Source organism: Canis lupus, chromosome 22, assembly GCF_011100685.1.
Source record: "Canis lupus familiaris isolate Mischka breed German Shepherd chromosome 22, alternate assembly UU_Cfam_GSD_1.0, whole genome shotgun sequence".
Lineage (NCBI taxonomy): Eukaryota > Metazoa > Chordata > Mammalia > Carnivora > Canidae > Canis > Canis lupus.
This window is the reverse complement of record NC_049243.1, coordinates 27,168,350-27,186,482: the sequence shown is the minus strand read 5'-3', so window position 1 is coordinate 27,186,482 and position 18,133 is coordinate 27,168,350. Positions and strand designations below refer to the sequence as shown.

The window sequence follows — 18,133 nt, the reverse complement described above, 5'->3', positions numbered from 1 at the left end:
CTTAGATGTTTATATTGTGATTTCAATTGAGTTCTGAGTATGGTTAATCTGTCACAGGTTGAGTTTAACTGCCATTTAAAATGTCTCTGGAAATATTCCAGTATGATTTGGCACATAGGTTGTGTTAGAAGGATAGAAATGAAGTTAGGTGGTATATGATAAAAAATCATTGCCTAAAGTCTACAAGAATGAGTGCTTAAAACTGAAACATTTATTAAGGTGATAATGAAGCATTGTATCATAGTTAAGTTGGAAGCATCTCCTACTCTTTCACTCTTTGGTGGTACATAAAATATTTTTTTTTTCCCACCTCAATAAAGGCTTAGAAATATGGAAGGAAAAGTTGGCTTTGAAGTTTAAAGAGATTTAGTTCTTTTAGGGGTGTTGCTGGCAAATGAGTCTCTCTTTAAAATATGGAGATGGAATTGTAGGTAGGAATTGTGGGCAACAGACTCCTTACAAGAGACTGGGTACACTGAGGATGTTGACAGAACACTCTCAGCAGTGTCGACAGAACACTCTCAGCAGTTGTTCAGGTCAGATAACTCAAAGAACAAAGGCACACATTTACTCATCTAGAAATTTCTATGTTTGTAGAAATCATGTATTCCAATATCATTTCTAAACTGGCAAACTGAATCTAAATTAAAAAAAAAAAAAAAAAAAAAGAACTTCCAAAAAAAAAAAAAGAAAGAAAAAGAAAAGCATTTCAATGACCCCATCAAGTAGAAAGTCCTGCCACATCTTTTCTCCTTGCCTGCGCATACATTAGACCCCCTTTCTGTTTCCTTTTCTCAGTCCTAAAATTTTCAAATGCATGTTATGTTTTTAGAGGCTCTAAAATTTTCCTATAGCAATCCTTCCTCTGATACTCCAAAATACTTCTATATTCTTTTATTTTTTATTTATTTATTTTAGAAAAAGATTTTATTTATTTATTCATGAGAGATACAGAGAGAGAGAGAGAGAGAGGCAGAGACATAGGCAGAGGGAGAAGCAAGCTCCATGCAGGGAGCCTTATATGGGACTTGATCCCGGGTCTCCAGGATCATGTCCTGGGCTGAAGGTGACACTAAACCGTTGAGTCACCCGGACTTCCCTTCTATATTCTTTTAAATACCTGCTCTTGATAATGAAATGGAGGAAGGAGAATGAGGATAATGAAATGGAGGAAGGAGATGAGGAAGAAGAGGAGGGGAGATCTCCCTTCCATTGCCAACCAACACTTTTTTCCATATTATTATGCACATAATAAGTAATTTAAACTCCAGAAAGGCAATACTGAAAGAATCTTTCATCCACCCAGAACTTCAGTGCCCCCCTCCACAAGGATAATCATCAACAATGAATGATTTCTTTTTAATTATTCCAGATATCTCTATGCATATATCAAAGCAAACAAAGAGATCCATGTATGGGTATCCATGTATATATATGTCTGGCAATGAAATTTTGGGTACAATGAATATTGCTGGAATGTAATCTCTGTTTATAGATATATTTTACAAAGTAGAATTTTGCCTCTTATTTTTGTCTTTAGAAATCTACGTAAGTTTGGTGGAGGGGCTAGGTCAATGATCAAATGAATAAACATTCACTTCATATCTACTATGAGTCAGATATTGTGTTGATCACCAAATCTATGCCTTAACAAAAAATTTCATGTGAGTTGGATTAAATTCAAGCAAATTCAAAAATGCATAACGTAAAAAGTAGTCTTTCTATACTTCCCCACTCCCAATCTCAGAGGTAAGCACTGTTTGATATTAGAGGGAGAAATATGGATGGTCCTGGGGACTCATTTCCTATTCTAACTAGAACAGGCTAATAGAGATTGTAACCTCCAAAGGCTCCTGTTCCCATTATGATTTAGGCAACTAGATGTTCTTTAATCTTCTCTTTAGATATGTACAATGTTTTGGTGTGGAGTCTATCAGATCCCTTTCTGTGGTGTATCCAGACCACCTATGCCAGGCCTAAGCACACTTTTCCATGGGAAGAGAACTTGGGGATGATATATGCTCTGTTAATTCTTTGCCTATAGGTTTACTCCAATAAAATGTTTTTATATTCATAATGGCATGACCAGTGGTATTTGTGTGTGCTTGGCATGACAGCTGTATAGTATGTAAACTTTTTTTCTCTATGCTTAGATAGAAACACAATCCTATCCCTAGATAGACAGAAACATACACACACACTCTCAAGGCCAAAATAGAGAAATACAATATAAATTATCTTGTAGTTTTGATTTTTGGAAAAAAATTTATCAATATAGCATGAATGTCTTTTCAAGTTAGTACACAGGATTCTACTTTATTCTACCCATGCATCTTAAAGTCTCTTTCAATTTGGCACTTTGAAATTTTTTAACACAATACCTGGCTTCCACTAAAGGCCTCCTAAGTAGACAACTTCAAGTATCTAAAACCTTGCAATTTGGTCATTTGAGATTGTGCATATCCTATTTTCTAAATAATTTTTCTTTTTTAAAAAGATTTTATTTGTTAATGAGAGACATACAAAGAGAGGCAGAGGCACAGGCAGAGGGAGAAGCAGGCTCCCTGCAGGGGAGCCTGATGCAGGATTCCATCACAGGACCCCAGGATCACTACCTAAGCCAAAGGCAGACCTTCAACCACTGAGCCACCCAGGTGTCCCCTAGATAAGTTTTCTAAAATTAAGTTGTAACAGATAAGTTTCTAAGTGCTTATACTAGAAGACAAAGCCTTTGTAAACAAGGTTATACATGTTAAAAGGCAAGAGTCTGCCTCTTTTGTTCATCAGTGGTTAAGTACAGTAGGAGTCTGATAAATATTTATTGAATGACCAGAAAGATTAAGAACAAGCACCAAGATTCAAGGTAGCTAAGGCACAGCAATTCTGGTGTATGCTTTCAGATATAGCCTAGATTTTCTATCCCACACCAACACTCCTTTTCTTCCCCTCTTTCTCTTTTTAAAAATTGAGGTATAATTGACATACAATATTATATTAGTTTTAGGTACACAACATAATGTTTTGAAATGATCATCACAATAAATCTAGTTATCATATGTTACCAGAAAAAATTAATTTTCTTCTTCTGTGATGAGAATTTTCAAGATTCACTGTCCTAGTAACCTTCAAATACACATGACAATACCGCTCATTCTAGTCATCATGTTGCACACCACATGCCCATGACCTATTCATTTTGTAACCAGAAGTCTGTACCCCCGATCCCATTTCACTCATCCTCAATCTCCCTTCCATTGCCAACCAACACTTTTTTCCATATCCATGTGTTGTTTGTTCATGTTTTGTTTTTTAGATTCCACATATAAATGAGATCTATGATATCTGTCTTTCTCTGTCTGACTTACTTCACTTAGCGTAATACCCTCAGGGTCCACCTATGTTGTTGCAAATGGCAAGATTTCATTCTTTTTTTTTTTGGTTGAGTCATATTCCACTGTATACATAGCATATTTTCTTTATCCATCCATTCATTTATCAATACTTAGTTTGTTTCTATATCTTGGCCATTATAAATACTACTACAATGAATATTGTATTGTATTGAATTAGCATTTTCATTTTCTTTGAATACAAACCATGAAATAGAATTCCTAGGCCATATGGTAGTTCTATTTTTAACACTTTGAATAAACTCCATACTGTTTTCCATAGTGGTGGCACCAATTTACCAAGAGTGAATGAGAATTTCCTTTTTTCTACATGCTGCCAATACTTATTTCTTGTGTTTTTGAGCCTAACCATTCTGACAGATGTGAGGTGGTATCTCATTATGGTTTTGATTTGCATTCCCCTGATGATTAGTGATGCTGAGCATCTCTTCATGTGCCTGTAGGCTAGCTATAGGTCTTCTTTGTTAAAATGTCTATTCAGATCCTCTGCCCATGTTTGATTATTGTTTTGTATTGAGCTGTAGGAATTCTTTACGTATTTTGAATATTAATCTCTTATTGGATATATGTTTTCCAAATATTCTCTCATTTAGTAAGTTGCCTTTCCATTTTGTTTATGGTTTCCTTTGCTGTGTAGAAACTTTGGTTTGTAGTCCCACTTATTTATGCTTTTGGAGTCAGACCCCCCAAAAAAACATCACCAAGACTGGTATCAAGAAGCTTAATGACTATGTTTCAACACTCCATTCTTAACCCCTGGTGGTTTCTTGAGAATTAGGTGACAGACATACACATACAAAGAAGAAAGTCAATAATTTTATTCTCTCTTACACTGAACCAACTAATGAAACAATAGTCTGAAGACACTGTACTTTAAACAATGAAGAACAGTGGACCCTGAGACACAGGAAACAAAGTAAGTCCAACCCTACAGTTGCCCTAGTTCACTGTATGTAAAGGGTTTCAGGCAGTAGTTCAGGAAGGGGGAATCAAAGCAGAGCCTGCCAAACTCCCTGAGTTAAGGATCTGTAGAAGAAGAAACCAAGTTGGCTATGGTTCTTATGGTAGAGTACTGAAGAAAAGAACTATATAGAAACAAAACTCTGAAAATTTATAGATGTTCCCCCTTGAGTATGCACACCTGGGCACTGAATACTGCATGTGTGTAAAGAAATTACCAAAGACTGAGACAGAACCACTGAAAAGAGTAGAAAGAACAATCTCTAAAGATCATACAGGCCAGGAATTTACCTCTTGTGACTAGCCAAAGTAGGAAATTTAATCATTCATAGGACATAGGGTAGATTATTTAAAAGGCTTTGGTTTTAGCAGTGGAGGGAAAAAGTAACCTTCCTTCTTTGCTTATAAGAAATTAGTAAGCATGCAAAAACACAGGACAATATGATACATAAGGAGCTAGATCAATTTAATTGAAACCAGTCAAGAAGTGGTATGACAATAGAATTAGTAGACAGGAATATCAAAATAGTTATAGAAACTATATTTCATATGCTCAAGAAAATAAAGTTTGAAAAGGTTAAGTAGACCTGGAAGATGCAAAAGAGACCCAAATTGAACTAGAAATGAAAACTACAATATTTGATGTAAGACACACTAGATTGGATTAACAGCAGATAATACTTTGGAGAAGAAAAGATTAGTGGACTTGACTTACCAAGAAAAATGATGCAAAAGCAAAGGCAGAAAAAGACTGAAAACAATGAAGAGAAGAACATTTCTTCTGTCGTAGGGCAACTTCAAGCAGTATAATACATGTCTAATACAGTCTATAAAGGAAAGGGAGGGTAGGATAGAAACATATATGAAGATATATAGGCTGAAAAACTTCCAAATCTGATGATCTCACATACGTTAAGAGGTTTGACAAAACCCAAAGCACAGAAAACATGAAGAAAACCACAACAAGCCACATCATAAATTGCTTAAAGCTAATATAAAAAAGAAAATCTTAAAAGCTTCTAGAGAAATGAGACACATTACCTAGAGAGGCACAAAGATAAAGATGACAGCATATTTCTTAGCAGAAACAATGCAAACTAGAAGAGAGTGGAGCAAGATCTTTCAAGTACTGAAAAAGAGAGAGAGGAAAAAAGAGTCCACCTCTACTTTTCTACCCTGGGAAAATTCTCTTTGTAAAACAAACACGAACTCAGCAATTTCACTCCTACGTGTCTACTCCATAGAACTGAAAGTACATAATGCTTGTACCTGAATATTCATAGCAGCCCTATCCACAACAGTCAAAAGGTAGAAATAACCCAAATGTCTATCAATAGATGAATGGACAATCTATGATGCATCTGTACAATGGAATATTATTTGGTCATAAAAAGGAATTAAGTACTGGTAGATGGTATAACAGGAACGAATCTTGAAAACATGATGCTAAGTGAAAGCAGCCAGATACAAAAGGCCACATATTGCATGATTCCATTTATATGAAGTGTGTATAACAGGAAAATCCACAGAGACATAAAGTACAGAGTGGCTTCCAGGGGCTGGGGGGAGGGGCAAAGGGGGAGAGACTGCTTAATGGGTACAGAGTTTACTTCTGGGTAATGAAAATACTCTGTAACTAGATGGTGGTGATAGTACCATACTGTAAACACATCAAAAACCACGGAATTGTATGAATTACATGTTATGTGAATTTTATAGTAATAAGAGTGAACCCTTTAGTGTACTTCCAGTTCCTTTGGCCTTAGTAACGTAATTGTCAGAAACATATTTTAAATTATTAAATTTAAAACATATCTTAAATTCTGTTAAGAATAGTACGAAATGTAAAAACAAAAACCAAAAAGAGGTGAAATAACTTTTTCCAACAAACAAAAGCAGAAAGACTCCATCACCTGAAGACCTGTTCTACAGGCACTATTAAAAGAAGTGCATCAACCAGAAGCCATGTGATACTAGATGGAGATATAGACCTACACAAAGGAATTAAGAATACCAGGCATGGTAACTCTTTGGTTAAATATAATATCTTTTCCTCATATTGTTGTATCTCTTTAAAAAGTTGTCAATTTCTGGGGTGCCTGGATGGCTCAGTTTGTTAGGTGTCCTACTCTTAATATCGGCTCAGTTCATGATCTCAGAGTCCTGAGATTGAGCCCTGCATTGGTCTCCATGCTCAGCAGGGAGTCTGCTTAAGATCCTCTCTCTCTCTCACTCTGTCCCTCCCTGCTACACATTCTTTCTCTAAGAATAAATAAATAAATCTTTTAAAAAATTGTCAGTTGCCTAAATAAAAATAATAGCAATGTAGCGTGGAGTTTTTACATGTATAAATAAAATATATGACAACAGGAGCAGAAAAGTATGAGGAACAAATGGAATTATATGATTTTAAGGCTTTTATGCTATATACAAAGTAGGAGAAAATCACATAAAATGAGACAGTGATGTTAAAGATGTATACTATAGTCTAAAGAAACTATTGTAATAACACAGAATTAAAGCTAAAAAACCAATAATGAGATAACACAAAATGTTAAAAATATATTCAGTTAATCCAAAAGAAGGCAGGAATAAAAGAAAAACAGAAAAAAGAATAGATGGGATGAATAAAAAACAAAATAGCAAGATGACAGACCTATCAATAAACACAGGAAATGTAAATGTTCTGAAAACTCCAATTAAAGTCTTATTTTGTTAGGATAAAAAAATAAAACTATATATGATGCCTATAAGACAATTATAAAGACATAAAGAAGTTAAAAGTAGTATGGAAAAACACTACTATATTAAGACTAATCAAAAGATGTGAAACTTTTACACTAAAGAATAAAAAAATAACACTAAGAGAAACTGAAGATCTAAATAAATGGTGGGATAAGGTGGATTAATGGACTAGAATATTCAATATTATTACGATTCCAATTTTCCAGGGCAGCTCTTGATTTCTGCTCAGGTTATGATCTTAGAATCTTGGGATCAGGCCAAACTGGGCTCCATGCTCTTTTGGCTCCCTTTCCCTCTGTTCCCCCCTCTGTTCACACTCATTAAAATAAATAAACATTAAAAAAAATAACTCCACTAACTTATTTATTTATTTATTTAAAGAATGTGTGAGAGTGCTAGGGGAGAGGGAAAGAGAATCTTAGGTAGATTCCCTGCTGAGCAGAGAGCCTGATGTGGCGCTTGATTCCACCACCCGTGAGATCATGACCTTGACCTGATTCGAAATCAAGGTTGGATGCTTAACCAACTGGGCTACTTAGGTGCTCCTAAATCTTAAAAAAACAAAAAAACAAAAAAACAAAAAAACAAAAAAACAAAAAAAACAAAAATAATTGCTCTTTAAAAGAAAACAAAGATTTCAATTTTACCCACTTGATCTATAGATTCAATGTAATCCCAACCAAAATCATAGATAGTTTAGAGATTACAGAATTCATTCAGAAATGCAAAGGACACAAAATACCCAAGTCAGAAAATGAACTGAGTTAGACAACCAATAGTATCTAATTTTAAGACATTATGAAGTTTCAGTAATTGGGGACACCTGGGTGGCTCAGCTGTTAAGCATTTGCCTTTGACTCAGGGTGTGATCCCGGAGTCCTGTGATCAAGTCCCACATCAGGCTTCCTGCATGGAGCCTGCTACTCCTTCTGCCTATGTCTCTGCCTCAGTCTCTCTGTGTCTCTCATGAATAAGTAAATAAAATCTTAAAAAAAAAATAAAGTTTCAGTAATCAAGACAGTATATATTGGCATACAGACAAACTAGATAACTGGAAACAGAGTCCAGAAACACTCACACACTTATGATGGATTTTTCAACAAGGTCTTTTTTTCAACCAATGATGCAAGAATAATTTTATTTCAATATGCAAATAAATTTCAATCTATATCTTGCACACAATACACAAATTAACTAAAAATGGATTACAGACTTGAAACTATGAAGTATCATGACAAAAACCTTGTGGCTTTGGGTTAGGCAAAGATATTCTAGATATGACACTAAAAATCCATAAAAGAACAAACTGATAAACTGGATTTGATAAAAACTCCTCTTCAAACACTTTTAAGAGATGGAAAAACAAGCCACAGAATGGGAGAAAATATTTGTAAATCATATAACTGATAAGGGGCTTGTATCTAGAATATATAAATAATACTCAAAACTCAGTAAGAGGATAACAGTGTGATGAAATGGGCAAAAATTTTGAAGACATTTCCCCCAATAAGAAGAGCAGAGGGCAAAGCAGCACACAAAAAGATGCTCAATATTATTAATCATTAGGGAAATGCAAATTAAAACCATAATGAGAGACCACGATACACCCATTAGACTGGCTAAAATTGAAAGCACTATCAAGTCTTTGCAAGGTGGTAGAAGAACTAGGACTTTAATATGCTGTTGGTGGAAATGTAAAATGATACAAACATTTGGAAAACACTTTGGTAGTTTCCCAAAATGTTAAGTAGACATCTAACCATATGCATATGATCCACTCCATCTACTCCCAGGTATTCACCCAAAAGAAACAAAAGCATCTATTCATAAAAAGACCGTACATGGATATTCAGGTCAGCTTTACTTGTAATAGGCAAAAGCTGCAACATCCCAAATGTCCATCAACAGGTGAAAGAACAAAAGTGATACCCATAAATGGAATGCTTCTCAGCAATGGAAGGGAAAGAACTATGGATGAATCTTAAAATAATTATGCAGAGTCAAAGAAGTCAGAATAAAAAAAGAGTGTGTGTATATGTATATATATTTATATATATATATAATGCATGATTCCATTTATATAAAATATAAAACATGGCCAATCTATGGTGACAGAATGCATCAGGGGTTGCTTGAGGACTATGATGGGGATAGGGAAGGTTGGGAGAGATTCCAAAGGGGCAAAAGGAAACTTTTGGGGGGTGATGTATATGTTCATTATCTTCATTTTGTTTTTTTTTTTTTATATTTTTTAATTTTTATTTATTTATTTTATTATCTTCATTTTGGTGATGATTTCATAGGTATACATATGTGTCAAAAGTTGTACACTTTAAGTATGTGCAACTTAGTATATGTCAATTATACCTCAATAAAGCTACTATAAAAGGAATATTTTTGAATATTTTTTAGCATTCTCATTTTGACACTTCATTTAATTTCAGACATATTCTCAATAACATATACAACTTACTGGTTATAGCTTTAGTTATTTGTTTCATCTGTGTATTATTCCAAAAACTCCAAGCTAGTTTATTTATTCTTTATTTATTAAAGATATTATTTATTTAGAGAGCATAAGCAGGGGGAGCTACAGAGGGAGAGGGAGAGGGAGAGAGAATCTCAAGTGGACTCTGTCCTGAGCTCATGGGGCTCAGAGCAGGGCTTGATCATGACCCGAGCTTAAATCAAGAGTCAGATGCTTAACTGACTGAGCCACCCAGGTACCCCTCAAAACTCCAAGCTAGTTTAAATAGTTAAACTGTTTAAAAGATTACAGATCCTGAGAGAATTTCCTTCTATTTTTTTTCACCATGTATCACAAAGAGTCAGTTGTTACAGAAGCGTTCTAATACTATTATCTTTCAGCCAATTAGTTTATATAATTATTTTCAATATAAGCAACATAATTTTTGTGAGGTAGAAAACAGTTAAATCCATGGAATATTTCAAATTAGAATACTTTATTTTTAATTTTAAGGGAAAGATTATATGCTATGATAGCCATAAAATTTTTTTTTAGCCATAAAAATTTTAATATAAGGTTACTGATTCTTTCCTCCTTATGAAAAATTTTCAAACATACGCAAAAGTACAGAACTGAATAATAAACCCATTAACTAGCTTCAAATATGATAAAAATTTTGAGATTCTTTTATCAGTGAGCCCTTCCCCACTTTTTTTTTTTTTTAGATTTTTAAAATTTATTTATTCATGTGAGATACAGAGAGAGAGAGAGAGAGAGACAGAGAGACAGTGACACAGGCAGAATGAGAAGGCGGCTCCATGTATGGAGCCTGATGTGGGACTTGATCCCGGGACTCCAGGATCCTGGGCCAAAGGCAGACATTAAACCTCTGAGCCACCCAGGGATCCCCCCACCCCACTTTTATGGGATATTTAAAAGCAAATTCTAGGCATCTTATCATTTCATATCACATATATTTCAGTATTTAAATCTTTTTCTCAATATAGCTTATTCTAAAATTATTTCACAAAAAGTTAAAAAGTTACTTATTTTTGATTACAAGAACATTTAATTTCTTACATTTCACCCATACAATTTGTATGGGACTATGTGCTATTGAGAAACTCCTATTTCAAAGAAAAAGAAATTTCTATTAAAATTAACTGATGTGTTCAGGAGGGTTTTTTTTTTTTAAGTAATATTATGACACACATACACACACAGAAGTATGTATATAGTTTAATTTTTTTAAAGAAATATTTCTGATAGGTCATTCTGAAGTAAAAACAAACATGAGGGATTATAAAATATCAGCAAACAGAGGTTTCTTTAAGGTCTTGTTTCTTTAATCATTTATTTATTTATCCTTCCACAGTGTGTTGGAACTGGCTTCTAGCAGTTTGTCACAGCAAACTGGTAAATTTTAGGGAATTTTGTGAGCTGGATGTTAAACATAACCATTTTTAAAAATTATTTAAATTTTTAATAAAATCAATTTTATTTGAAAAAGGGATTATTCACACTCATTAATTTTTAGTTATTTTACTATTTTCAATGCTCCTGAGTTTATCCATGTCTGTGGTATCTGTATGGTGGAAATATTATGTGATGGTGTGCCACTGAGCATCTTTATTCTATGTTCAGTAACATGATGTTGGCAGCTCAAAGTTGGTCATGGTGGGAATATTTATCCCACAGACACAAGCAATGCTACAAATCAGAGCTGTCTCTCATGCTCCCTCCTGGAGAGATGGTTGTTAACATCTGCCAGCACAACACTACTTCTATCCTGAGTGTAACTACATGTCAGGCACTGCAGTAATATGAAATATTTCTGGTCTTTGGAATTTGAGCATATAAATCCTAATGGCGCACTATTAAAAGTACTTTAATTCCACCCTCATCATTGTAAATAGCAAGATTTCATTTTTTTTAATTTAAAAAAAGTTCTTTAATAGAGGGCACAAAGAAGATAAATATGAACAAGTCCTTCAGAAAACAAAGAATACATCCAAGCTTTAAAATGTTAATATAAAAAAGCTGTTATGCTGAAACTCAGGAAATAAAAGATATCCTAATGAGTTGGTATCTTTCGTTTTAATTGTTTTATTTCAGAGGTATAGAAAAATGTAATGAGATGTTAAATAAAAGAATTAAAACAACATGTAAAAATATGTTTTTTAATGATATATATAAGGCTGAAAAATAAGAAATATGAATCTGATTTTTATTTATTTTTTAAAAATATTTTATTTATTTATTTATCCATGAGAGGCACAGAAGGGGGGCGGGGGGGCAGAGACCTAGGCAGAGGAGAAGTAGGCTCCATGCAAGGAGTCCAATGTGGGACTCGATCCCAGATCCCAGGATCATGCCCTGAGCCAAAGGCAGATGCTCAATCACTGTGAAACCAGGTATCCTGAATCTGATTTTTAAAAGATAATTTGGGAATAATCATGTACCAATGAATATGAGAGGTTGAGAATATCAAGCTAATAAGTGTGTTCAATAGAAAAGTAATTTATTTAATAAGAGTCAAAAAGAAATCTATTTTAAAAATGAGGTTTTAAACAGATGGTTACCGGAGGAGAGATGGATGGGAAGATGGGTGAAATAGGTGAAGGAAATCAAGAGTACACTTATGATGAGCACTGAGTAGTATCTGGAAGGGTTGAATCACTATATTGTACTCCTGAAACTAATATAACACTGTATGTTAACAATGTTGGAATTAAATTTACAAAAATTTTAAAAAGTGAGGTTTTATTTAAAAACTCAAAATGCAACCTGAAATTGCCAAACTGGTTTTGCCAGTTGATATTCTCAGAAATCAAAGCTCTGCCTGTCTAGTCTACATTTATATTTAGTCTGGCCAATTTAATCTCTTTTTTGATCTTAGCTTTGCCATACACTATGAGTTGTTTTATTAGGCTTTAACATTAAGTTAGTTTCCTAAGTTGTAAAATTATTTTGTACTAGGAAACAGCTTATTTTAAAACTGCTCAGAATATATACAAAGGAGTGACAAAGAATTAAAATGAACACTGTAAAAAAGAAAATAAAATGAACACTGTAATTCTTTATATGTGTTTCTTTTGTTTAAGTTATTTACCTCTTGTGAAAGCTGTGTTACTTGCTCCTTTTGATGTTCCAGGTCTTTTAAAACCAACGAGTTTTGTTTTTCTAACTGAAGTACTCTTCTTGCCAAGTGGACACTAGGTGAGTGAAATAAGAAAATTAATTCTTAAAAAAGAAGAATACTTTCTAAAATATTAAAAATGTGTTTGTATGCTTGAAAATTGACTTACCATTTCCTAGCAATACTTAAATATTTACAGAAAAAATATGGAGTCAAATATTTTCAGGTGTCAACAGTGGAAGACCAATAACCCAACAGCTCACAATTTTGAAAATAACATTAAAATCTCCATAATAATATAACTATGACATATTGATTACTGCAGTAATGGTTTCTAGCCTTTGCTATAAAAAGTAGAGAGTTACATTATACTTGCTTGAAAAGACCACAAGATAGCAATTTACAGCTTTTCTCCATTTTTATAAAAATTTCCCCTTTACAAACAAATCAGGCAATTAGTTGAAACAATAATAAGCCTGCACTTTGAAAAGCTTCAGTGTTTACCTCAGACAACAAAATGCATTTTATAATATAAAAAATAACTGAATACATTTTCTGTTGAAAGCAGAGATGGAAAAGATACATGAAAAGTGGAGAATGTCTATAGTAAAGGCAGATTCTGTACTAAAAGATCACATTTTGACCGTCATATAATGATCACAACTTACACTGAGTATAACCTTTAGTATTTATGGTGACATTAAATGTGAAATGCCCCAATTCCCCACTTAAGACACAATAAAAAATAAAAGGTTTGATCATTCCTCCTTCCTACTAGGGTAAAAAAAAGGAAAACTTCTTTAAAGAACTGCTAATAATGTTGAGAAGACATGTTGCTCCAAAGACCTTCTCTGATTCCAAAAAACTAAAAGTTTCCTATTTGCCACATTATCATGTTTTATTTTTTTAAAGATTTTATTTATTTATTCATGACAGAGAGAGAGAGAGAGAGAGAGAAGCAGAGACACAGGCAGAAGGAGAAACAGGCTCCATGCAGGGATCCTGATGTGGGACTCGATCCCGGGACTCCAGGATCATGCCCTGGGCCGAAGGCAGGTGCTAAACTGCTGAGCCACCCAAGTGTCCCCCATATTTTCATGTTTGAAGAAGTTAATCTATTACTGAATTGCAAAATCTGTGGAATCTGAGAAGAAAAGATGTTACATAATGACATGGAATAAAATATTTTCACTTTAAATAAAATTATTTTATTTATTTATGGAATAGGAACAATTCCATTGTGTTTTTAATATCCTAACATTGGATAAAGGAATGTGGACAAAACTCTGAAAATAATGCTAAACATCATCTTACATATCCACTTCTAAGAACTTGTTAGCCTAAATGTAAAAGATGAGTTCTGTAAAAGTTTATATAGTGAACTGGGCAGCTTATTTATATATGCTCATATCTAAGTTCAAACTGGCATAAGATTCTGCCTTAATAATCAGCTGAAGTTAGAGATGGAAAAGACATAGTCCTTATTTTTTGACTTAAAAATTTTTTTTTAATTTTTTGACTTTTTAAAATAAAAAGCCTTATAGATATATGACTTTATTGCTGTGAATTTACATACCATAAGGGCCACCCATTTAAAGTTTTAGTATGTTTAGAATTTCCAACTAATACTATAATCTAATTTTAGGATATTTTCATCACAAAAAATCTTTCTCCATTAGCAATGCTCCCTATCTTCCTGCACAGCTAATCTTTCTTCTTTTATAGATTAAGATATTTACAATTATGGCTACCCCATTTTCTATCTCCCAATCTAAAATATGTCAAGTTCTTTCAAATGAGATCTCTACAAAAAAGTTTTTTTTTGTTTTTTTTGTTAAAGATTTTATTTATTTATTCATGAGAGACACAGAGAGAGGCAGAGACAGAGGCAGACTCCAGCAGGGAGCCCGATGTGGGACTCGATCCTGGGACCACAGGATCACACCCTGAGCTGAAGACAGACTATCAACTGCTGAGCCACCCTTCTATTAAGAATTGCCCTGATTTTAGTTGAGGTAGATTCTAAGTGAGGAAAATCAACTCTAAATAGAAGGAAGTTATCTTATGATGCCTTGAAATGTTTTACAGTGTTCTAATTACTAGCTTATAGAACCATTTTACTGAGAAAAACTTTTTAGGAACTGATGCTAACAGGAATGATGTGGTTTTTACTATGAATGCTAATATCATTTATGATATAATGCTTATAATGTAGAAGATGGTGTCATACAATTGTCTCCAATTGATGCACTGATCACATTTAAAACATTTACTCCTAAGTCACTGTAAAGAGAGCAGAACCATCTCTGCATAGATATTTTAGGAATGGTGGTAAGATTCTCAGGTTGCCCTAAATGATCCATTTAGCCCACTGATTACAGATGTTACAGAAAAAAAAAAAAAAAAAAAAAAAAAAAAAAACAGGAAAAAAAAATTGTGAAATCTAGAACACACAGGAAAAATGATACAATTTTTCATCATTATCATACTTGCAATTAAACAAAAATAATTATAATATTATCATTTTTCCTTCATCATAAGTTATCAATGACTATAGAAAAGCAGGTTGATTTGGAAGAAACATTATTAACTCATCCAATAAGACATTCATGAACATTTTAACAAAATTTATAAAAAGCCTGTAATCTATATAGGTACTGGAAATACATAGTTTCTACCTGGAGGATCTAACAGTTGCTGAGGAAGATGAGCAAATAAATTACCACAGAATGCTAAATGCTAAGAAGGGGCACACTAAAGGATGAGAACGAATCCTGACTAACCTGGTGAGGAGGCAGAGAAATAGAATTCTGGGTAGAGGGAAAAGCATAGGTAAAGGATGACGTGTGGGGGTATGGTATGGATTGATAACATGTATGGTGCGTGGTGAGGCCTGAAGCTAGAGGGTTAAAGGCAGGGATGAAAGGCCTTAAGTGTTAAACTGAATTTGGATTTTATCTGTAAATTGGCTAGGCATGACATGATCAGATTTGCACTTGGAGAGTTCTCTGCTAACACTGTGGAGAAGGAAGAAGACTTGAGCCAATTATAAAGTTATGATCACAGTCTAGACTGGTGGGCTCCAAAAGCAATTATGTGCAAAATAATCCATTGAAGTGTGAGAAATTTTACTTATATTTATTTTAATATTAAGTGCCTTTAAATTTTAATTTTCTATATACATTTTATATTTTAATGTACATAATACGTTATTCATATGATAGTATAAATACATGTACATGTATTAGTAGGTGAATGCTCAATTTTTTTTTCTCAATAGGGAGTCATATCAAAAAGTTTAGAGACCACTGGTCTAGGCCAGTTTTGTCCCATAGAAACATAAATGCAAGCCACATATATCATCTAAACATTTTTAGGAGCCACATTCAAAATATTACAAAGTCCTTACCTTACATGTTATCAAAAAAATTAACTTGAAATGGATCAAAGATCTAAGTGTAAAACTAAAATATAAACTCTTAGAAAAAAAAACACAGGAGTAAATCTTCTTGACCTTGGATTTGGTAAAGGATTCTCAGATATGGCTCAAAAGCACAGGCAACAAAAGAAAAATTAGAACTTTATATAACACCTCTGTTTCTTCATACCCTAGTTCACAATGGACATAATCTTTAAAAGTTTTGCTAATAACTATACATGAACAATAGAATCTTACTTTCAGTTTCTTCATTTGTGAGGTTAAACATCTTTTCATATGTCTGTCAGGTATCTGTATTTCTTATTTAATGAAGTGATGTTTATGTCCTTTTCTGACCCACTTCAAATCTTACCTACATGGGTTAATTCTACTCTATCTAAATTACTGAAAAATACCAGGCCTTCTGTAATCTCAATTGAACCAACCTTATTTTCTATTAATGTCTACTCTACCTAATGTCGCATAAACATATTTTGGATATTCCTTCCACTATACCTCTGTTGGTCCCCCAGTCTGAAAAAGGTTATTTCACCGCCTGACAGACCCAACTTTTTTTTTTTTTTTAAAGTAGTCTTTAGGGGCAGCCCGGTGGCTCAGCAGTTTAGTGCTGCCTTCAGCCCAGGGTGCGATCCTGGAGACCCGGGGTCGAATCTCACGTGGGGCTCCCTGCATGGAGCTTGCTTCTCCCTCTGCCTGTGTCTGTGCCTCTCTCTCTCTCTCTCTCTCTCCGTGTCTCTCATGAATAAATAAATAAAATCTTAAAAAAAAAAAAATCAAGTAGTCTTTACCCTGGGCATGGAACCCAATGTGGGGCTTAAACTCAGGACCCTGAGATTAAGACCTGAGCTGAGATCAAGAGTCAGATGCCTAACTGAGCCACTGTGGCACCCCAGACCCAACTTTTTCTTAAAGTCTCCCTTCAAGTTCCACTTCCTCTATTTCTGACCATGCAAGTCTTTACTGATCTCTATTCCTCTGGAGGACATAGTCTAGTGTACAAAATGGCACTAAATTATATATATTTTTTGATGTTTCATGATATTCTTTTATGTGTGTTAATTTTTTCTTTTCCAACAGATACAACTATATGAAGACAGGACAGACACTTAATAAATCCTTCTCGATTGATTTTGTTCTAAGCGAATTTTGTTCATATGAACACCCTACTAGAAACTATATTCTTAGATTGCAGAGTTTCAGTATTAAAGTATGACTCATGCTCAGCATTTAAACACTGAACTAGTAATAAAAATGTGCATAAGGTTAATAAAAGGTGGCAAATATTACAGATACCAAGTGATTTCTTCTATACTTCAACCTCCTACATCTTTAAATGTGGCATATTGTTGTGAAGAATGATTTGGTGTCCTAAGTGGATTCTGTGTAGAAATCTGAGTGTTAGAAGTGGGAAGAAAGAAATTCACTTTAACTGAAATTCAAAGCAAGACAAATGAATAATTTCTCACCTATGCAGCTGAGTTTATGTCTCTTTAAGCATAATGCACATAGAATGAAAACAAGTCCTCCTCAACTTCTTTATAAAGAGTGACTAAAGATACAGTCAGGAAAAATGACTCCTGCTAAAGGTTGCTTTTTTTTTTTTGTACAGAATGTACTGAACTCAAGAAAGCACCGCTTTTACAGGCTATCTGTTGGGACACTAACATAGGTATAACTTAACAAGACTTCTTTGAATTATATTAATTGCCATGTGATTTTTACCAGCACCAAGATTACGTTCAACATCAACTAGAAACTACTACTATAGGAGTACAGCTTTGTATCTAAATATTAAATGAAAATTTCACCTGTTACCTGGCAAAAATTTCCCATCAGGGTTATCTCTTAGCCCCTTCATCATTTCTTGACTCCAAATAGAAGTTATTCTCTTGGATCTGTCAATGGCAGCAGCACTGCTGATTATTACATATAATAATAGTATAGCATAGTTGGGCATAGTAGTATAGCCCAAC

At 33.8% G+C, this 18,133-nt stretch overlaps 1 protein-coding gene across 9 annotated transcripts in view; it reads right to left on the bottom strand.

The window, feature by feature from the left end:
- The window catches only part of PIBF1 (progesterone immunomodulatory binding factor 1), a 197,848-nt gene that overhangs the window by 50,990 nt on the left and 128,725 nt on the right, over positions 1-18,133 (bottom strand). For all 9 annotated transcript variants that reach the window (XR_005376364.1, XR_005376365.1, XR_005376363.1 and 6 more), the window contains one exon: positions 12,695-12,797. Coding sequence is in view for 6 of the 9 variants with exons in the window: in XM_038569726.1 (XP_038425654.1) it covers positions 12,695-12,797 (103 nt within the window). In the remaining 3 variants the exon portion in view is untranslated. The remainder of the gene's footprint in view (positions 1-12,694; positions 12,798-18,133) is intronic.